At 47.0% G+C, this 22,366-nt stretch overlaps 2 protein-coding genes across 2 annotated transcripts in view; one reads left to right on the top strand and one right to left on the bottom strand.

The window, feature by feature from the left end:
- The window catches only part of ABCC3 (ATP binding cassette subfamily C member 3), a 39,007-nt gene extending 28,490 nt beyond the window's left edge, over window positions 1-10,517 (top strand). The window contains exons 24-31 of the mRNA XM_081162432.1: window positions 1,667-1,866; window positions 2,028-2,154; window positions 2,943-3,044; window positions 3,865-4,011; window positions 4,187-4,345; window positions 4,945-5,111; window positions 7,428-7,622; window positions 9,657-10,517. Coding sequence (XP_081018558.1) covers window positions 1,667-1,866; window positions 2,028-2,154; window positions 2,943-3,044; window positions 3,865-4,011; window positions 4,187-4,345; window positions 4,945-5,111; window positions 7,428-7,622; window positions 9,657-9,765 — 1,206 coding nt within the window. The 3' untranslated portion in view covers window positions 9,766-10,517. The remainder of the gene's footprint in view (window positions 1-1,666; window positions 1,867-2,027; window positions 2,155-2,942; window positions 3,045-3,864; window positions 4,012-4,186; window positions 4,346-4,944; window positions 5,112-7,427; window positions 7,623-9,656) is intronic.
- A 1,220-nt stretch (window positions 10,518-11,737) lies between these two features.
- Window positions 11,738-22,366, bottom strand: ANKRD40 (ankyrin repeat domain 40). The gene is made up of 5 exons (XM_081116186.1): window positions 22,195-22,366; window positions 16,866-17,014; window positions 16,002-16,484; window positions 14,794-14,975; window positions 11,738-14,139 (listed from the first exon to the last, which is right to left on the bottom strand). The coding sequence occupies exons 1-5, from the start codon at window positions 22,326-22,328 to the stop codon at window positions 13,993-13,995; spliced, it is 1,095 nt and encodes a 364-aa protein (XP_080972312.1). The 5' UTR covers window positions 22,329-22,366; the 3' UTR covers window positions 11,738-13,992.

Raw genomic sequence — 22,366 nt, 5'->3', positions numbered from 1 at the left:
CTGGTGACCAAGGGTGGGGCGCAGGGAGGGCAGGACTCAGGGTCACAGCTGGTTTTGGATAGCGACGGAGTCTGTTACTTTCCCTCTTTGACACTTGTTTCCCTCACCTGTAAAATAGAGAGAATCGTAGAACCTGCCTCATAGGGTTGTTGCTAGGATAAAATGAAATCCTTGTAAATTGTGACTGGCTCCAGACCTCATTCCTGCTGGCTATTTTTTTTTAAATATGTTTTTATTGATTTTTAGACAGAGAGGAAGGGAGAGGGACAGATAGAAACATCGATCGGCTGCCTCCTTCCCGCCCTGTGCTAGGGATCAAGCCCACAATCTGGGCATGTGTTCCGACCAGGAATCAACCCGGCGACCTCTTGGTTCATGGGTCAATACTCAACCACTGAGCCACACCGGCCGGGCTATTTTTTAAATAAAATATTGTTAACAGTTTGAGACACATTATCCTTCGCTTCATTTTATACATTCCTAAACATATACGTGTGTGTGTGTGTTAAAGATGAGTTGTAGCTTTCAGATACAGCTAACTGTAAGAGGCATTTGTGTTGCCAAGCCCCTGTCGTGCCATGAATTAATCAGTAAGTGAAGGTAACCCACAAGGTGGCTAGAAGCCCCTGTGTGTGGAGACTGTGATGTGGGCTGCACTCTGCTGAGACAGGGGACTCTCACACACATCACCACGTACAGCTCTGGCCACCTTGGGTCCCACAGGGTAGAGGATGGAAGCTGGAGGCAGAACTGTGTTTTTGTGGGGCTGAAGCTTAAACAACTGGATTGGGGCATGAGAGGAAGAGGCACTTTAAGAAAGAGAACACAGCCTGGCTGTGCGTGGCTCAGCGGTTGAGCATCGACCCAGGATCCAGGAGATCACGGTTCCATTCCCGATCAGGGCACATGCCCGGGTTGCGGGCTCGATCCCCAGTGGGGGGCATGCAGGAGGCAGCCGATCAATGACTCTCATCACTGATGTTTCTCTCTCTCCCTCTCCCTTCCTCTCTCTGAAATCAATAAAGGTATAGTTTTTTAAAAAAGAAAGAGAATACAAAATTATCTTATTTTGCCAAAACATTTGACTGTGTGTGAGCACATTGCTAAAGCCCCTAAGTGGAGACAGGAGTATTCTCTGATTTAGGAGGCAAGCAGGGTCAGTACTGTAATCCAGGACCCCACAGGGAATGAGAAGGAGCCAGCTGGTGTGGCTCGATGGTTGAGCATCGACCTATGAACCAGGAAGTCACAGTTCGATCCCCAGTCAAGGCACATGCCTGGGTTGTGGGCTCGATCCCCAGTAGGGGGCGTGCAGGAGGCAGCCGATCAATGATTCTCTCTCATCATTGATGTTTCTCTCTCTCTCCCTCTCCCCTCCTCTCTCTGAAGTCAATTTAAAAAAAAAAGAGTTGAGAGGGAATCAGGAAAGGCTTTGTGGAGGAAGTGGCCTGGAAGCCTGAGCAGAGCTTAGCAGAGACAAAGCATAGAATGAGATCAAGGAGCCATATCAGGACCCTGAGTCTTAGGTTCTTTTGGACAAGGGAAGGGAGCAAGGTCTTATGGAGGAGTGGGGGTGGCTGGGAGGAGCCCAGGTAGTTCAGAGGTTATGCAGGACTGAGTTAGGGTTCCATGGTCCTGACCTCACACTCTCTTCATTTTCCATCAGCGCTTCTATGTGGCCACATCACGGCAACTGAAGAGGCTGGAATCTGTCAGCCGCTCACCCATTTACTCGCACTTTTCCGAGACGGTGACTGGCTCCAGCGTCATCCGGGCCTACGGCCGCAGCCAGGACTTTGAGGCCATCAGTGATGCTAAGGTGGACACCAACCTGAGGAGCTGCTACCCCAACATCTCCTCCAACAGGTCAGAAGCCTCCTCCCCACCCCCTACTCCTCTAGGTGCTCCCATTAGGGTCTCTTCGAGAGAGACCCTGGTGTTCTGTGTCCTAGCCCCTCCTTTCCCTTAAGCAGAAAACTGCCCCCTTCCTGCACCTGCCCCACTTCCTCCTTGTGTGTTCCCTGCAGGTGGCTGGGGGTCCGAGTGGAGTTCATGGGGAACTGTGTTGTATTCTTTGCTGCACTCTTTGCTGTGATTGGGAGAAGCAGCCTCAGTCCAGGGGTTGTGGGCCTTTCTGTGTCCTATGCCTTACAGGTATGCAGGAGTCTGGGCCCCAGGGCAGGGCTACCACTGGGGCAGAGGCTCACAGGTGTCACAAGCATCTACTGGGCACCTTGCTCTGCTCAGCGTGGGGACCAGCCACAGGTTCTGCTCTCCAGGATTGTGAGCTCACAGTCTAGCATGGAGAGACTCCCCACAGCAGGGGTTTGGTTGTAATGCTGGGTGAGCAGGTCTTGGTGGAGGGGTGAACAAAATGTTATAAGAATGGAATTTTGTGAAGCAAATCACATTTTCAATGCCTCAGGTGGCTCAAGTCTTGAAAGCTTTGGTAAACAAAGGCTAATCCAGACAGATCAATCTTCTCAAACTTGAATGTGCATAGGAATCACCTGGAGATATTGTTAAAATGTGGATTCTGATACAGTGACCAGGACGGGGCTCAGGATCCTGCCTCTCTATCAAGACTCCTTGCTACACAAAGTCTGGTCCAAAGACCAATTGTATAAACATCATCTGGGAGCTTGATAGAAATGCAGAATCTCAGCTTCCTCCACAGACCTGCTCAATCAGAACCAAGGTTCTCTGGGAAGTCTTTCTGATACATATTAATGTTTGGGAAACTCTGGCCTACTCGCCCTTGGTTAAGTCTACATTGTCACTGTCTGAGGTACAGTTGTGATTAGAGCCCCACCCATGGACTTTCCCAGGCCCACCTGAGTCATTGATGGGATAGGAGCATAATTAAGGAATCTGAATTCCTTCCAAAGCCATTGTGGGGGGAGGAGAGATCACCATATTTATGACCTAGTCCCTTTGGCCAGGTGACATTTTCTCTGAACTGGATGATACGAATGTTATCAGACTTGGAATCAAATATTGTGGCTGTGGAGAGAGTCAAGGAGTACTCCAAGACGGAGACTGAGGTGGGTACTGAGATGAGCCTGGGGTTAGTCTGGAATAGCTGGGAAAGGGTGCCATCCCTATACCCCAAAGCCAGCTACTCAGGTGGCTCTTCATTTATTCATTCATTCATTCATTCATTCACTCAACCCTTATTGAGCATCAACCAGGGGTCTTTGCCAAGGGGTGTAGAGGGTTCCCAGTTTTAAAATATGGTGTGCACACACTTTCCTCATCACCGTTTAGCTCATCTGCTTCCTGCAGTCTAATTTCTGGCCCTATCACTCCACTGAAGCCACTCACCAATGACCTCCCTGCTTTCGAACCTAGAGGACACTTTTCTGTTCTCGTCTAACTCAACCTCTCAGCAGCATGCAGATGAAATGACCCCTCCTTTCTTCTTGGAAGGCATAGCTTCTGTGACAGAGCTCGGGCCCTGTCAATCTCCACTGACCCACCACCCCACCTGTCCCTCCTAGCCGGACCTCTCCTGCCCCTGTAGCACCATCTACCCCTCTCTTCCCCAGGCATCCCCCGTCAACCCCCTCACCCCCCACTTGCTGGGATCTTCAAATGCTCCCTCTTCATGTCTAGCGTTCCCATTTTCCCCTGTCTGTACATACGATCCTGTCTCCATATCCTAAAAAATTCTGCACCGCCCCCCGCCAACGCTGCTTCTTTCTTTTGCCATCTCCTTGAGAGAGGGAGGTCTGTACTGGCTGCTTTGCTTTTTGACTGCTGACAGTCTGGCCTCCCCGGCCTCCAAGCTAGGCTGGCTGCATGGGTGGGCGACCTGCACAGTCACACAGGTCCCCACTCTTAGTCGTCTTCCCCTCATGCCAGGCCCCCTGGGTCGTGGAGGGCAGCCGCCCTCCTGCAGGCTGGCCCACCCATGGCGAGGTGGAGTTCTGGAATTACTCTGTGCGCTACCGGCCAGGCCTGGACCTGGTGCTGAAGGACCTGAGTCTGCACGTGCGTGGTGGCGAGAAGGTACGTCTGAGTGGGTTTGTGCCTGGGATGTGGCTATACCCCTCATGGGGAGTGTGGGTCTTTGAGAGAGCAGATGCTCCATCCCGGCTGTCTGCTTGGCCTCTCTAGGGAGTCCAGGAAATGTCCCCACTGACCCTTCAGCCTCCCTCTGACTGCCCCTCCCCACTCCCTCCAGGTGGGAATTGTGGGCCGCACTGGGGCTGGCAAATCATCCATGACCCTCAGCCTGTTCCGCATCCTGGAGGCTGCAGAGGGTAAAATCCGCATCGACGGCCTTAATGTGGCAGACATCGGGCTCCATGACCTGCGTTCCCAGCTGACCATCATCCCCCAGGTATGAACCAGACATGGACTGGCCACACTGGCCAATGACCCTGGGGGGCAGACCTCACCTCTGTTCTATAGCTTGAGGTCCAAGACTGGGACCTCTGTCTGCAAGGCTAGAGAGCCAGACAGCAGGAGCAGAGTCATAGAGTGGCCACCTGTTATGGATCTGGAAGGGTCAGATGTACCCTGGCCCAATCAGACCCTGTCTTACAACCTCCTGGGTCAGCGAATGGGGCCAGGACTATAGGACCCCTGAAGCATCCCATTCCTGAGACATTCTGTCCCAGCTTCCTTGTTTCTCAGCTCTAAATTGCATTTTACTTTTTCTGGCTCCTCTGCGGTATTTTTTCTGCTGACTGGACACTTTGGAGTTAGATTAGTGCTCGGGTCTCTGCGTTAGCGGAGGACTTGGTAATTGGCAAAGCTGAGGATTATCACTTCCCCACAGGCATTTTCTATCTCCTTGGCCATTGCCTTCCTCCTGGAGGGCTGGGGACAGAGTGGGAATGCTGCCACTTCAAATCCCTAATTTTCCCCTGGCTCTGGGGCCCCTGGCTCCTTATGGGGCCCGAACTCCCTCCCTCTAAGGCCTTGTTGTGCTCCCAGGACCCCATCCTGTTCTCTGGGACCCTGCGTATGAACCTAGACCCCTTTGGCAATTACTCAGAGGAAGACATATGGCGAGCCTTGGAGCTGTCCCACCTGAAGGCATTTGTGAGCTCCCAGCCAGCAGGCCTGGACTTCCAGTGCTCCGAGGGAGGAGAGAATCTCAGGTAATAGCTGGGAGTGGGTGGGTCAGAAACAGCATCCTGGGGAGCTAGCATCAATGACACAGAGTCCAGGCCAAGCCCCTCCAGCCCTCCTCACTCCCGTCTCAGCCTGGGTGCACTTAGTGGGCATTGTTTGCCTTGAACATATTCTGTGTGCCAGGCATGGTGCACCATCTCACTGATTCCTCCCACAAGCCCCAGAGGTCGTCCATGGTCCCACTTAGAAGATGAGGAAACTGAGGCAGGAAACCTACAGTGCTTTAGGCAAATCACAGATATTTTCCAAGATGGATGCAATCTTGTCCGTAGTTTAGGAATGGGCGAAGTGAGCTCTCTAGGCCCTTCTTTGCTTTCTTATAGCCCTCGATTTTATATCCCCAGCCTCTGGGCTGTGCATCAAGGAGAGCCAGAAATCTCTTCTTACTGAGTCTAAAGGCTTGAGAGTCCCATACCTGTGTTAGCTGTGTGATTTTGGGCAAGTTGCTTAACCTCTCTGAGCCTCCTTTTCTTTCATGCTAAAATGGGAATAATAACAGTCCCATACCTCTTTGCACTGTGCTTCCCAATAAAAATATAATGGGACCCACATGTGTGTGATTAAAATTTTTTCTAGTAGCCACATTAAAAAAAGGAAAAAGAAACAGGTGAAATAAATTTTAATACTGTATTTTATTGAGCCCAATACATTGAAAATATTATCTTTTCAACATGTAATTGGCCTAAAAGTTATTAGGGTATTTTACATTTTTTTCTTACTAAGTTTGAAATCCCATGCGTAGTTTTACATTTACAGCACATCCCAATTCAGACTTGCCATATTGCAAGTGCTCAGTAGCCACATGTGGCCAGTGTCTACCATTTGGACAGAGCAGTCTTAGGGTCAGTGTGATTAAATAGAAGACACTTAGCCTATATTTACTCCTGAAGAATCTAGCTATTCTTATTTATTCTTATTATTCTACTAGGTGCATACCTGTGGACTCTCTCCAGACCTCAAAAACAAAAACAGAAACCTTTACATTCACTCAGCGCTTAATGGTGCTCAAAACACTTTGGCCTCCACTATCTCGTTTAATCTTTACTGCAATCCTGTGGGCCAGAAATGAGGCTCCAGAGTATAAAATTATTTGCCCAAAGCTGCTCAGCTAGCAAGGGGAGGGACAGGAACTCAGGAGAGTGGGAGCTTTTGCCCCAAACCTTTTTTGGTTGCATTATAGCCACCCATGGGATGCCCCTGACTCCCCCAGGCAGCCTTGTAAGACTGAATGTGCATTTTAACAAGATTTTGCTTATACAACTGTGTTGGGGGTAGCTGGTAGACAAGCCTAAGCTTCCAGATCCTGTTCCCCAGAGTTGTTTTTTGGCCCATTCTTCTGTTCCCGCTTGCCATCAGCACCTCCCCCAGAGCATCCCCTCTATCCCCGCGTACATCAGGATCTAAGACAGAAACGGGCTCCCCTCCTCCCTCACTGAGCTTGCAGCCACTTTAAGTCTAACCTGTATCCTGTGCCAGTCCCACCATAAATCAGTCCTGAATTCTATCTGGCGGCTCATTCTGCTGCCAAAACCTTCATTAGTTGCGGGAATGGGCCAGGGAGAGAGCCTGGCCTTCACTTGGGCTGTGGTGACTCACCCCTTTGGGAAGGGCTGAGGTATTTGTCCTTGGGTGTGGGGGTGCTGCAGCCTCTGTGGTTGGGAACACAGCCTCGCTTTGTTCACTAGCTCTGGCTTCCAAGGTAAGCGGTTGAAGGTATGCATCCTGCCCCTCCTCCATCTCCCCAGTGACCAGACACGGGGAGTCCCAAAGGTCCTCCCCTGCCCTTCTCCTTCCATGTTCCCACAGCCCTGGCCTATATTTGCCATGGGGGGGGGAGGGAGATGGCTATCTGAGTTTTGTAATATTAGGCTCAGCAAGATGGCATATGTGTGCAAATATCCAGGAAGAGCCATTTAAATGTGTTCTTACTAAGGTGTAAATGACTGATAGAGTGAAGCAGAGAAACATCATGGCACTAGATGAAGGAGTAAGGAGGGGGAAGCAAGCAGAGAAAGAAGAGGCCAGGTGCCAGAGAAAGATGAGATTTTAGTGTTGTTGAGCACTGGCGCTATCCTCAAGGCCCTTCATTAATCCTGTGGTGTCCAGACCTCAACTCTGACTCCTGGTCAGGAGGATAGGGCTGAGGTAGAAACGAGAGGGGTTAGACAGAAAGCCAGTACTGGGCCGCTGGGGAGGAGCGGAGACAGAAACAGTTTGGAGAGTGAGGCCTAGGGGCAGGCTGGGGGCGCCCAGTTGGAAATGTCTGCTTTCCCCACTCCCAGCGTGGGTCAGCGGCAGCTTGTGTGCCTGGCCCGAGCCCTCCTTCGCAAGAGCCGAATCCTGGTTTTAGACGAGGCCACGGCCGCCATTGACCTGGAGACGGATGACCTCATCCAGGCTACCATCCGCACCCAGTTTGAGACCTGCACGGTGCTCACCATCGCACACCGGCTCAACACCATCATGGACTACACCAGGTGGGGCGCCAGGACCCAAGCAGGGAGGGGCCTGGTGGGGTCACCTGGGCCACTGGGAAGGTTGTGGGGACATGGGAGAGATGTGTGACCTTGGGCAATTCCATGCCCTTTCTAAACCTCTGGGCTATAGTAAGAGTCAATGAAATAAAGAGCTCCAAGTGCAGGAGATCCTGGGAAATGTTAGTTTCCTCCCCAGCTCCTTACTACGATCCTCCCGAGTGCCGTTTCTTCAGAGGGTTAGGAAAGAGGCCTTGCCCTCGGAATCTTACTGCTTGTTCAGAGAGGCAGCTCACTCAGCCGAAAGGCTGTGACCTATTCCCTCACTGTGCCAATGTCCAAGTGTGGTGCTGAAGAAGGGGAGGGGCCGGGGGACTCAGAAGCCTCATGAAAGTGGCTGGTGCTAGCCCAGCAGCTGGCCCCGTGGAGACATGGGGGCTCAGAGTGAGGAAGAGGGAGCAGGACGTGACCACAAGCCTAGGCTGAAGGAGGATGGTGCGAGTACATCGAGAGACCTTCATTCACAAAATAAACACCCACGGGGCATGGGAAGGCCGAGACGGTGCCATGGACAGGGCAATGGGCAGCTGTTGTCCGCCTCTCAGAAGTGTCCCCACAGCCCCCAGGGGCTTGGGCACCAAGCTGAGACTGCCCTATGCTATGGTCTGTCCCATCCCTCCCTTTCCCCACTCCCCACTCCCATCCAGGACCCCACTAGGAGAGAAGGGAGGGTGGGCAGGAAGTGCTGGGCCCTGGGTCCAGATAAGGGACAGGGCTGGGCTGAGAGGATCCATTTTCAGGCCTCACAGAAAATGGTTTTCACCAGCAGCCCTGAGGGGAGAAGGCTCACACCGACCTTGGGAGGAGGGAGTTATTCATTCCAGTGGGGCTGACAGAAATTAATCAAATAATCATGCGACTGAACATGTAATTAGAACCTGCAGGAAGGAAGCAGGGATCTGTGGAGGTGGGGGGGGGGGTGCCGCAAGGAAGCCAATTTACCCGGGGCAGCCAGGACACTTTCCTAAGGAAGGGAAGCCCCAGCCAGGACCTAAAGAATGAATAGGAGTTGGGAAGTGGGGGAGAAGATGGGGTAAGGAGGAAGCTGAAAATGTCAGGCCAAGGATATGCACATGCAAAGGCACTGAGGTAGGAAGACACATGTGTCTGGAGTGCAAAGGGCAAAGAGGACAGTAGAACCAAGATGAGGGGAGAGAGGGACAGGCCCCACTATGCTGCACTTCTAGGACCGTGGTAAAGCATCCCATACCCTGAGTGCAATGAGAAGCCCCTGAAGAGAGGGGACAGTCTCCTGGGCTCCAGTATGGGATGTGGCCAGGCAGTGATGTCCACAGACGCACTCCTTCCCAGGACATGTTTCTGGGCGTCCCATAGGTGGGGAAACAGAGTACAGTCTACACCCTCCCATCCAGGGGCATTTCCCAGGCTTGGGAGAGCCCTTTCCACTCCTGCCTCGCCCTGGGAGCCAGCCTGTTGGCCCTGTACCAGGTTGCACCCTGTGATTACCACAGGCCTAGGTCTGACTGTATGTGTGTGGGTGGGGGAGATCCACCCATCAGCAGCAGCCAGATCTGCAGCCAAAGCCCCAGATTCCAGTGTCAGGGCTCACTGCAGCCTGGCTTCCCACCGTGTGCCTTTGTGAGTTGGCACAAAGCAGATGGATGCACACAGGGCCCAGCGCACAGGCCCGTGGCTCCCCCACGCACAGTCCTGTGACCCTGGTGAGGAGAAAGGCTCATTAGGGAAGGTTTTCGGAGCCCCAACCAACAGAGATGAATAGGAACTTTGTGTTTGATCCCAGAAACTGCCTCATCTGCCAGGAGAGCAAACGGAACGGCTAAAATAACCAGCCTTGCAAGTGTGCACATGTGGTGTAGCGGCTGTGTTGGGTGGGTTGACTGAAGTAGGAGGGTTGGCATATCACTGTAGGGCCTGAACAGTACCCAGAAGGGCAGGATTAGGTTATGAGACCAGGTCTGGGCTGACGGAGACCTGACTCTTCTTTTCTTTGGCTAGGGTCCTGGTCCTGGACAAAGGGACAGTAGCAGAATTCGATTCTCCAACCAACCTCATTGCAGCCAGAGGCATCTTCTACGGGATGGCCAGAGATGCTGGACTTGCCTAAAACATATTCCTGGGACTTCTTCCTGGCAATTCCTGGTTTCCTTCAGAAAGGGAAAGGACACCAAATATGTCTGCAGAATAAACCTGACAGCAAATACTGGGGGCATTTGTTATATTTTTGCTCCTGTGAAGCGCTTCATGGGATAACCATGCTAAATGCTTTAGATGAGGAAGTGAGGCCCAAGAGGTCATGCCTAAGGTCACAGATGGTTTGAGGCAGAGCCCAGACTAGTCCCCGGGTTTCCTGATTCCCAATCTCATGTTATTTTCCCACTATATTGTCTGCATTCACTTCATGGAACAACCTCCCCATCCCTGGATGATTTTTCCTATTTTCTATTCTGAAGTATTTTTTTTTAATAAAGCTTTTTCCTCCGGGAACAGAAGACTGCCAGGTCAGGCCGTCCCTAAGTACTGAGTCCTGTACTCTAGAGTGCTGGCCTGAATCCATTAAAAATGGAGCACTGGTGAAATGAAGCTATGTGGTCAATAATATGCACCTCGATGTAGGCTTTCTCTGCCTGCCCACAGGTGTGGGGGTTAGGACCTCTGGAGGAGGCAGGAGGGGGGAGAGGCGGAGGTGGACTTTATTATACATCTACATGGCTGGAATTATCTGAAGACTTCAGACCCAAGAGCTTTGGGCTGGAAATATTGTCTTCACAGCCAAAATGCACTGGGTAATTGCCAGTAGTTCCTGCTCTGCTGTGCAGATACTATAAAAAGGTGAGAAATAAAGTCTCTGAAATCTGACCTGAGACCTCTTGGGAATGCTGCTGTGAACACCTCCACGTTTGTCATCCCTCAGACCTCTAAGCCTGCTTCTCTAGAGCTGAAAAGTATATGGCACTTTATTTCCTCACTCCTTTAGAAGTCTGTTCCAGACAGGTCCCCATAACCAGCGAGGCCTCCAAGTCATTTGTCTTCCTCAGTCCGGCTGAAGCTGAATGTGGGAGGAGCACAGAGCAGCCCAGTGGCTGCCCCTGCCCGGACAGTCCCAGGCTGGTAAATGAGACAAGGGGTAAATTAAATTTGCTTTTTTGAGGAAGCCAACGATTTATTTTCTGCGGGTCAGTCTACCTGCACATACCTTATACTTGGAATGGATCTCTTCGTTACCTTACTAATTTTTCTGGTTCCCTCTCTCATTTCCTTGATCTTAATCTTGGTATGATGTGACTGGTTGTGGGTGATGGTTTATTTTCTTCCCCCACCCTAATGGTTTGCAGTAGGTATGGAGATGGCTCCTTTGATCTGGTTTTGCTATATGCATGGGGCCATCTGTGCTGCAGGACCATTTGTTAAAGGTTAACCACCTTTTTTCTTTGGCAGGCTCTTTTGGTCCCGGATGTTTATGAGTGTATGGAAGAAGACTTCCATCCTTGTGATAAAGCAAGTATGAAAACACAAATGCCCAAATTATTCTTCCTCTGCTTGGTGCTAAGAAAAAGTCTCTGCTATGCTCCCTGATTTATTAGATCAATTTGGCATGACGTCTGCTTTGTGAGGCTCTAGCTGCCCTAAACCAACAGAAACGCAGATTCATTCAGCACTGTTCTCAGCTAAAGATATGAAGGTGTAAAGCTGTCTCCTGTCTTTGGAGTTTGCTTCTGAGCTCATTGAGGTCCTGACAGGTGCTGATGGCCCAAAGGAGAGGCTCAGTTGTGTAAAGTAAATAGGATAATCAAAGAATGTGGTTAATAGATGACCTCCATCTAGCTGGATCAGCTACTCTGGGGAAACGAAGCTGACTGCGGTGAACCAGGAGGAAAGACCCCACACAAGATATGTCTCCGGGTGCCACTGAGAAGGCATGGGCACCACAGCAGCAGGATGGAGGAGGCTCAGGTGGGAAACGGTCCCTCCCCTTCTCCCTCCAGAGCATCTTGTCCCTGGGACTGTCCAACAATTTGAACCCCTTATGATTAGAAGTATAGGGCTGTTTAGGAGGTCAAAATTAAAGAATATGGGCTCAGTCAGTTAATATTTAATTTTAATAATACTTGTTATATTTGAACAGTCAGCAGTGCACAAAGAAAATTATCTTCAGTGAATGTCTGCCCACAGTATGAACACATGCTTTAAATATGCAGTGGAGGGGGGGGTGAATTCAGAGTTAACAAAGCTAAAAAAAAATCTTTGTTATAAATTACACAAAGCATATAAAAATATTTCTCTGAATGCATAGATTAAGACTTTAAACTCACCTACCAGCAACTGTGCAGTCTTATCCTACGGCCATACATAGGAGTCACTGGACCACACACAGAGGACTTTATACAGAAGAGAGACCAGAGTAGGGTCCATTTCTCACCTGAGATGCCAAGCCCCTGGCTCCCTCTGTTTCCTAAGCTCTGGAAATGCCCTGGAGCTATTCCTCTATGGGTCACCTCCCAGCCTGGGGCCTCCACTGCTTCTGAATCTCTAATTGATCTGGATGGCCAGAAGAGTTTTCACTCCAGTGATTTAGACTGAATTAATACTGAATTTATTTCCTCCAGGATAGAACTAATCTTAATTTTATCATTAAACTTTTTTTAAAGGAAAGGTTAGTATGTCTAAATAAACTAGCCTCTGATTGGTTGAAACAAATGGGAGGTTTCTTCTTTTAAGTACTTCAGAGAATAGGAGTAATAAGTAACCTTTACTCTGCCATGCAAACACTGTACAAGGGTAAGTCGCCATCAGTAAATGATGGAATACAGTTAAGTCACTGGACAGAGTGACTCCATGAAGCCGGCCTTGAAAACACCTCCACCTCAGCTCAGCATTTGGGCAGCAGCAGGAGGCCATCACAGCACCACATTCTCTCCCACTGACATCTCCTGCACATTCTCTCTGTTGTGTTCCAATAAAATTAACAGTTAGGAAGTTAAGTTTCTTTGGAAACTATAGGCACTATGGGGAAAAAGCTTCTTAGGACAGCAGGGCTGCTCTGTAACAGCTGGCTTCAAACCCCTGCTCTCCTGTCTATGTGCTCGTTCTTGTTTCTAAAGTGAAGCTGTTTGTTTCAACAAGACAGTGGCTTTCTTTTCACATTAATGACACTGAAGGAAAGGAAAAGAATCCTTGAATGCATTCTTTTAAAAAACTCTTATGCCATGTTCAAGAGTTTAATCAGGTGTGTGTTTGTTTTTTCCAGAACAAAGCCTGGTAGACTCACAATTGACTTTGTTGGGGGTAGTGGATTGCTGTGGGTCATGGGGGACCCCTAAGATCAAACAATTTGTTTACAAAAGCAACAGATTTCAGAGTTGTGTAAAAATCCTAATAATTTCAAAATAATCTTTATCTTTGATACAAAAATAAATATGCTAACTCCTGTAGCTCAGTTTCCCACAATAACTTTTAAAACAGCAACAGATTCAGTCTCAAAAACTGCTTTTCATTTCTAGTGGAAAATGAAAGTGGAGAACACGGACAGGCAATGTTTGTGCTCTTCTCATATGGTGCAATTAAGCAGGGAGATGGCAGGAATCACTTCAGTTAAAAAAAAAAGTGGTTGCTCTTTTGGAAGGCATCAGAGAGCCCTCTAGTGACCACAAAGGGGAGTTAATGTGGCGATGACTGTCTAGAGCCTAGGCAATGGCTGACTAGAGACAGAGAAGCCTCATGGGTGTTTACAAAGGAAAAAGTGGGGGAGGGGAAGCTCTTTTGGTTAACAGCATATGTACAATTATTCTTAAATACTTTTAACCTGAGTAACATTTATAAATATGTTATATGAAACCTCACAGCTACAAGTCACACTAAAACCCATCTGTCCAGTACCTGTGCTTTCCCCAGTTTTCCTCTCGAGTCAGTTCACATTTCAGGAGAGTTGTGAGCATGCAACACCAAGAAAAGTGCATCCTGGCCCTTCAGGTGCACTGTCAACAGGAATGGCTAGAAATAGGCTCCGCTCTCTCAGCTTCTGCTTAGACAACTCTCTCACATGCTGCACGTAAAACACACTGGATATAGAACCGTCGGCTTCTGCCTCTCCAGACCACTTCTCTGCTGTTCACAGCATTGAGCGATAGGTTTATTGTGCACCAAGAGGGTTGGAAGAGTGGCACCACTGCTTGGGGGTCAGGGACTTCCTACCTTGGCAGAACAATGTTAGTGTACACTACTCAGTGGCCCCAGGGGCCCTCCAGGCATCCAAGGCATTTAGATCAATGGCTTGTCCTTGGCCCAGAGGTGACGCACACTGTCACAATATGCAGTGATAAAAGTCCCTGCTGCATTAGTAAGTCAGTTTTGAAGCTCTCCTGTTGTAGCAAGGCCTTTCAGTCAGTGTGGATGCAGCATTTCTGAACAGAAAATTATTTTCACTTATCATTAGAACCAGTTCCAGCTCTTGGAAATCTTGGAGTCGAGCAACATCTTTGTCCTAAAACAGAAATAGGTTAATCAGATTAAGAGGAGTCACTTGTCTCTATATGTTTGGTATACTGTGTTGAGTTGATATCAGTATCTTGGCTCATTTTAAAGCCTAAAAGCAAAAAAATCCCTGTGGCAGGTGGTCAGTGACAGTACAGGAAAGTCCCCAGGGGCATGAGCTGGGCTGGGATGGTGGAAGCCCTTAACAGCAGCTGATGATGAGCAACCTTGAAGGGAGAGGCAATGCAGGAATCAGTCTTACTCAGGTGCTCCGAGAAGCCAGAAACCTGATGTTCAAAAAACCCAGAGATGTTGAGAGGACCACACATGTATCATATGGGTTTGCCCTGTAATTTAACCTCATTCTGATAGTGCACTAAGGTAATCCTTATAGAGAGAGAAACAACTGAAAACAGATACATGTGAATGGTAATTCAGAAAATTCTCTCTGGTATCCTACAACTTTCAAAAAGGCCAATGTCTCAGTAGAGGCAATAGTGGGAAAGAAAGCTCAATGATTATATTTGGAAAACCACCCTTCTCTCCTTTTCTATTATCTTTTCATTTCTTCAACTATGACTCATATAACCAAGGAGAAAACTGAGTATTTTCCAAATGTAAAAAGCAACCAACCAATCATGCTTAACAGACTGACCTTCCTTACCTTTCTTACCAGAGTATTGGGTAACTTTCTGATCTTCTCCACTTGATCAGGATTAACACCCAGCTCACAGCAACTCACTCTGAGCAATTCTTGATAGGTGAGCTCCTGTCGGTCCAGTTCAATTTCAATGAAATCATTTTCTCGAAGAGATGGGTTTTGAATCCTCACCTTGAGTACTAGTTCTAGAAAAAGGGAGGGAGAAATGTTAATGAATGGTTCTGGAATAATCAGCCTATGTAATTTAAGATCTTTTCCAGAAGACGGTTGTACTTACTCATGTCTGTACCACCCAATGAGAAAAACTAGGCACCATCAGCAAGATTTTCTCAAGCCCAATTCTGGCTCTGCTAGCAGTTTCCTATATTGTCTTCTCTACATCTAAGACTATCTGTGCTTCAAAAGTAAAAAGGGGGGGTAGAAGTAGGTTGGGAGGGGATAACCATCAAAACAGTATAGAGGATAATTTATTTCTGCTGCTGGAACTAAGGAGGTAAAGGCTTAAGGATGGCCAATGAGGCTCAGTTGGTTGAGCGTCACACAATGCACCAGGTGGTTACCATTTTGATTCCCAGTCAGGGCACATGCCCTGGTTGTGGGCTCGATCCCCAGTGGGGGCGTGCAGGAGGCAGTAGATCGATGTCTCTCTCTCATCGAAGTTTCTATCTCTCTATCCCTCTCTCTTCCTCTCGCTCTAAAATCAATAATAAATTTTTAAAAATACATATAGAAATACTGAGGTCCAAAGTTATAGAGAAAGGCTGAGGACATGTTCCAGAGTAAAGGAGACTAAACCAACATGATAACAATGTTATGGGTGATCCTGGGCAGGGAGCAGGGGCGGAGGGAGTGAAGATAGTTAAAAAGGACATTGTTGAGATCCCTGACAAAATTTAAATACGGACTATGGGTTAGAAAATAGTATATCAAGGTTACATTTCCTAAATTTGATAATTGTACTGTGTATAATTATGTAAGAGACGATCCTTGTTCTTAGGAAATACACACCTAAACAGTTCAGGGTAAAAGGGCAAAAGGTAAACAATTTGTGAATCTGACTAAACAGAGTTCCTTATACTAGTCTTACAGCTTTCCTGTAAATCTGTAATTATACTCAAATAAATCTCACCCCAAAAAACCCAGTAAGTAAAGGACTAGACCTCTGGATACTGTCTGCCCATTTGCAGAGGCAGTTGCTAACAAGGAGTTACCTTGCATATTAAATGGAAACGCTCCAGTGAAGAAAAATGGCTGGAATGCTGGCGCTGGTCCTGCATATGTCCCATTTTGAGGCTCCAGAGACACTGGTGGCTTGGATGGGACAGAAGAAAACAGTGATCGATTCTGACTCACTGGTGGCTGACAAACAGGACCTGGTTTTGTGCTTTCTGGTGTTCTGAGGATAGCAGAGGGGGCAGACACATCCCCATTCTGAACCAATGCCAAAGAGGCGTGGTCCCGTGGACAGGCCCCTAGCAGGGGAGGTTCCCCAGCGGGGAGAGATGGAGGAGAGCCATCTCCAGGGGGTGATGCAGGAGGTGTGGAGGTGCCCCCATTCTGCAGCTGGGCCGAATCCTCTGCCACAGGGGTGTAGATGAAAGGGAAGGCTGGGTTGGCCAAATAGTTGGGAACAAAGGGCAGTTCTGACTCCTTCTTCATCTGGGGGAAGTTGTCACCATCATCGTCATCTTCCACTTAAAAAGAAGAAAACACAGACCTTTACATAGTCCTTCAAAAATTACCAAGAAAAGTGTCCAGTGAAAACTAGTGTCCTTTGGTATATGACAAATACTTTGGTCAGTGTTTAGTGCCTCTTTAAGTCAGAAGGAAAAGAATATTTCACTAGGTTTATGATTACCATTTTTATTGTCTTAAATTTTACAGATTAAAAAAACAAAATCGTGTAATGCCTACCTTTCCAGAAACAACACAGAATTACTCTCTTGGCACAGTGATACAGTTTTGCTTTTAGAAACAGACTGGTTGTTTGAATGGCATCAAGAATGCAGCCAATAATACCACAAGTCTTAAATCAGTTTGATAAAATCAAAAGCTGCCCCCAAACACAGACTCACCTCCCATTATCTTTCTGATTTCTCTTCTTGATGTTAATTGGACTGGCATTTCTCCTTTTGTGGTAAGAATCTCTTTGTCAGCTCCTGATTTTAACAAGTAAGAGACTACCTGACCATGATTGCGTTTACATGCCCAGTGTAAACAGGTCCTGTCCCAAAGAAAAGGGAGGAAAAGGTGATTTAAAAAGAGGAGAGGTAATTTGGGATTTCAAATTCTACACATTGATAAATAAATATATGCAAGAATTCAGCTAGACCCAGGAAACCAGGCTGGTAAGCTCAACTTTTCTTTACAGAAAGCAAATGATCAAAATATTTAGTATGCTTAAAACTTATTTTTAAATTTCATTTCTAGCCCTTGGAAGAAACAAATTTGTCCTAGGAGCTTTAATTTCAATGGCTTCCAGAAGGCTGACAGGCTGGCTGGCTGGATAACTCTAATGGTATTGCTGAGTGTTAAGTCTACTAGCATTGCTCATTAGATTGTCCCAATCTCTTTAAAATATATTTTTATATTGCCACATTCCTTTTTTAGGAGCTATGGAAACTTGATTCATATGCATCAAATATCACTTGAAGATTAAATATTATCAGGCAAATACCCATCTGTTATCTATAAGCTTGTTCTGCCATTAAAATTATTACTATTAATACAGAAAAAATTCCTGTCTGAATCTCAGTTGCTTGCTCCCTTTTCCTCTTTTTCTTTCCTTCACACTCACAGAAAAAGGGTTTCCAATTTTCTGTTTTTAAAATACTTGGCTTCTCTTGTGCTCTCCAGAAGACTACAAACATACCCTCATCTGCTGAAATGTAAGGCACTAGACAGACTTTAATTCCTAAGGCATTTAAAAAATGTACATCAACCACCAAAATTTCAAGAACTCTTCTACCGTACTGGACTCATTTAAGTAAAACTAATTATTTATTTAATATTGTACACACAGGGGCTATTTACACAATGAAAGGCTATTAGTTTAACTCTGTATAGAAATATAATTAGCATGCCAGCAAAAACTCCATCTTAACAGAAACGAAAGGATTCAGAGCTACAAAATGCATCTCCAGTTGTCAAAGCTGAATAATAATATGGAAGGAAAAGACTTTTTCCCACGCTCTTTTGAAATGTTCTCATTTGCCAACTCTCTAACTGAACTGGGATAAATATCCTTAGAGCTTATAGCCAAATACAGATACGGTAAAGAATAGAAACTATGTTCAACAGTGAGAGGTCACTCACAGGGGAAATATAGTATCTAGATAGTTAATTTGGTTCCAGGAAAAAGCTGATTTTACCCTGGGTGCCCTGACATTTATGACTTACAGAAAACTAGGTTGGTCTGACTGGCTGGAAACAACTCCACTGATGTGTAAGAGTGACATTCTATAATGTTATTCGTTAGAATTAGACTACTCAATCACCTTTAAGGTGCACTCAATGATGAAATGACTGCCAATTTGGGAAAAGTAAGGGCAGAGTCCTGATCTAGACTTCTACAACATAAGCTCTGTGAAGATAAAGAGGTATCTGCTTGGACATACAAGTGCATAATTAATATTTGCTGAATGAGTGAATCAAGAACAAGGTAGATGTTGCAAGGAGTAGAAGGAGCCAATGCATCCTTGATTCTGGACAAACTGCAGCCAACAGTGTACTGTTCGTGTGTGGATGTCTGTAGCATAGGCTTGGAAAGTAAATAATTATAATAAGTGGGCACTCAAAAATGAATGGAGCATGATGAGAGAAATATGCTCCCTTTTGGAAATAAGTACTCACTTGCCAGCAGTAAATCATGATAAACTTGTTCATGACAAGCTCGACAGTGAAGGAGGTAATTTACTGCCAGTGGATCTGAGATACTCTGGGACAAACCAACTAACTAAAGTATCACCATGTAAAGTTGTGTTAAGTCAACACATCTCACACCCCACAGCCCTGCGCCCTGAGTGATCATCATTTACAGTCCAGACCTGTGTGGTTCTGGGCAGTCATAACTCAAGAGCCACTGCAACCAGGCAATATTTTCAAATTCTTCCTGAGCCATTATACTTGTTCCTTAAAGCCAAGGGGTATGCGTGACACTTAAATTACAGTTGATGTGGGAGTTCTATCTTTGAACTTCAGCTCTCTAAGCTTTAAATTTGCAGTCAGAATATCCTATTAGTGCTGAGAAGTATTTCAGACCAGAGGCCCTGGGCATCATTCATCAGTGCTGAAACTGTGGTTACTGAGCAACTAAGAACTAAAAGCAGTAACCATTCTGATTTTCTCTGCTAGAGAGTAAGTTTTTTGAGGGTAATCTTTATATCCCATTATCCAGCACACTGCTTATAAAATAAACACAGATATAATGCTTTACATGCTGGACTTTGGTCTAAAAGCAATACATATAGTAACTTATTTAATCCTCTAAACAACGCATAAGTTAAGTACTATTACTATTATCAACGTTCCCTCCATTTTACAGATGAAGAAACTGAGGCAGTCAGCAAATAAATAAGCTGAAAATATCCTCGGTTGTTATGAAGTATTGTTATTAAGTGTTATAGGGACAATAAAACAAGGAAAGGAAAGAGGGAGGGGAAGGTCATGGTGCAATTTTAAATTGAGGGCCAAGGAAAAGCTCACCAAGGTGACATCTAAGCTAAGATCTGAAGGAGGTAAGGGAGCAAAAGTATTTTAGATGGAAGGAAAAGAAAACACAAAGGCCTTGAATCAGAGCTGTGCCTGATGTTTCAGGAAAAGCAAGGAGGCCAGAGGAGCAGAATGAGGAAAGCAAGGGGGAAAATCCAAAGAGGAGGCACAGAGGTAAGGAGGGAGGGTCAGGGAGGATCAGGATAAGGGGAGAAGCAAGGAGACTAGTTAGGAGGCTACTGCAATTATCCAGGTGACAGAATGATGGCGGCTCTGTACCAGAGGTAGTGGTAGAGCCAGTGAGAAGTGGTCAGATTCTGACTGTAGCTGAAGGTGGATCTGACTGAATTAGCCCATTGACTGGATGTGGGGTATGAGGGAAAGACCAGAAGCAAGGATGGCACTGAGAGTTCTGGCCTGAGCACCTCAGATGCTGAGATGAGGAAGACGCCAAGGAGCAGGCTTGGGGCAGCTAGGAGAACAACAGAATTCAACCTTTGTCACGAATTTGAGGTGCCAATTAGACATCTGTCCCAATAAATCTATGAGAAGCCTCTTCAGGTAACTTCTGATTCAACTGACGTTAACTGAGCACTGTTAAAAAACAAAATTCCGCTAAGTAAATTTGAAGATCTAATTGGCTTATTAAATAAGTCATGAATCGGGCAGCATCCCACTTAGCAAACAGAAGGGAGCTTCAAGAAGTTGTACAAAATGAAAGGGTTTTTGTTTGTTTGTTTTTTATCCTCATTTGAGGATATTTTTTCCATTGATTTTTAGAGAGAATGGGAGGGAGAAAGAAATATCAAGATGAAAGAGACACATTGACTGGTTGCCTCCCGCACAGGGCCTGGGAATTGAACCTGCAACCGAGGTATGTGCCCTTGACCAGGAATCAAACCCGAGACCCTTCAGTCTGTAGGCTGATGCTCTAACCACTAAACCAACTGGCCAGGGCAAAATGAAGGGTTTTTATAGGCAGAAACTAAGAGGGACAAGAAAGTTATTACCATAAGACAAGAAAGGATCATTTTTTTCAGGCAAGTGCACTTTTCTTTGGGGGCAGCAGGAGTCTTACTTAGTAGATACCCTCACTAGTGTTGATCAGGAAATTCCTAATCTGGTTTAAGGTCACATTTCTGGGAGGGGCTGAAACTGCAATAAAGTCCTTGGGATCTTGGGCCTGTAGTTCTTTTTTTAACAGTACCTATTATGTGGCAGGCATTATAGTTAGGAAAGTGGGGTCTAGAGTCTGATGCTGGGTTCGTTTCCCAGCTCCACTAGTTACTGTAAATTCTATGACCTCGGGGAAATTACTTAATCTTTCTAGGCCTCAGTTTCCTCATCTATAAAACGGAGAGAATAACAAAAGCTTTATCCCTGGGTCGCTGTGAATGGCATAATACATGTAAAGCACTTAGAACCTTGTGTGTGCTACTGAGCAAACTCAGTAAATGTTAGCTATTTATATTATGCTTCATCTCGTTAAATGCTCACACTTTGGAAAATGAAGTGACTCCAGTAAGTTCGAATAGCTAGGCAGAAATGAAGAACCTGCAGGAAAGACCAGGCTCATTCATCCATACAACACTGCCTCCAGGTGCCAGAACAGTGATTCACAGCTTGTGAACCACCCAGCAATGCTCAGAAAAGGTACACACAGAACAGCAAGCTTGTTTGCAAACACTTTTAAACAAAACAGTACTATCTACTCTTTCCTGGCTTTCTCAACAGCTACTCAGGCTTTTTCCTTTAGGGTAAGGAGGAAGATAGATTTGTGAGGAGTTAGGAAGCCGTGGTTCTGATCCTGGCTATCACATTAATACTTGTGTGACCTAGGGCAAGTTACTCTTGGGTTGAACCCATCTCCAATGTCCTTTTCAGTTACAAATGTATGATTCCACTTAAAAAAAATTAAACATTTGCAAACTCACTTTAAGCTAGTAAAATAGGCAGGATCAAATAAAAACATTAAATTTAAATGTGAAGAGGGCAGAATAATACCACATTCAGTAACTTAACACTAAACATTTAACCACCAGCCCATCTTCAAATGACTCCTTATTTAACTGGGAAGGACTCAACTGCAGGCAGGTACCTAAAGCCTTGGATTAAATTCTCTATTTGAAACTGTAACAGGAAAACAAAGCAAAACACTATAAACGAGTCTTCCTTCAACAGGCAGCTGTAGGCAGCAGCAATGACGACTGCAGAGACAACAGAGAAGCAGAACAGTGATGCAAGTGATTTTTGGGGGGAGGGGGCCCAGAAATCGTGTTAGTTCGTAAGACTCCTATTTGCTCAGCTGCTTATGCTTTTTGCTCTACAGATGTGTTCTGCAGAAACACCTATGGCAAAATAATTCAACGCTTGCACTGGGGTGAACTCCAAATTAGTGTGAGAACCACTGCCAGCACTGTTCAGGCCAAGTCGGCCGGGGGATGCAGAGAGCGCGGGGGCGCCAGGGGTCGGGCGGGCGCCGCCGGGGGGAGACCACGTGGGCCAGGATTTAGGCAGGCCGCGCTCCGGCCTGCACCGGGCGGGCAGGGGAGCCGGGGTTGGCCTCCAGAGCGCACGACCTCCGAGGCCCGGGGCGCCAGGCCACGCTTTAGCTGGCGTCGCTGAGGTCACCGGCGACCGCCCCACGCCCGGGCCCGCAGCTCTGACCCTGGTCTTCCCCCGCTCCCCACTTACCAGCCGTTGACCTCATTTTGGGAGTTCACATCCACCCCGCTCTCCACCAGTTTCTGCACCTCCCGAATGTCCCCCAAGGCCGCGGCCTCCCGCAGCCTCTCCTGCTGCTCCTTCTGCTCTAGGAGAGCGCTCATCTTCCCCTCGGCCCGCGGCCCCCGGCCGCCCCGCCCGG

The sequence above is a fragment of the Miniopterus schreibersii genome (genome assembly GCF_964146895.1).
Source record: "Miniopterus schreibersii genome assembly, chromosome: 16".
NCBI classification, from domain to species: domain Eukaryota; kingdom Metazoa; phylum Chordata; class Mammalia; order Chiroptera; family Miniopteridae; genus Miniopterus; species Miniopterus schreibersii.
Note: the sequence above shows the minus strand (reverse complement) of the source record. Positions and strands in the feature narration are given on the sequence as shown.

What these genes read in the sequence shown, in the direction of transcription:
- ANKRD40 (XM_081116186.1), bottom strand. Translation starts at nt 22,328, where the DNA reads ATGAGCGCTCTCCTAGAGCAGAAGGAGCAGCAGGAGAGGCTGCGGGAG. An exon ending in CAAAATGAGGTCAACGGCTG is followed by an intron (nt 17,015 to 22,194) that starts GTAAGTGGGGAG and finishes TCTTTGGGACAG; the next exon opens with GACCTGTTTACACTGGGCAT. An exon ending in AATCAGAAAGATAATGGGAG is followed by an intron (nt 16,485 to 16,865) that starts GTGAGTCTGTGT and finishes CTTCTTTTTAAG; the next exon opens with TGGAAGATGACGATGATGGT.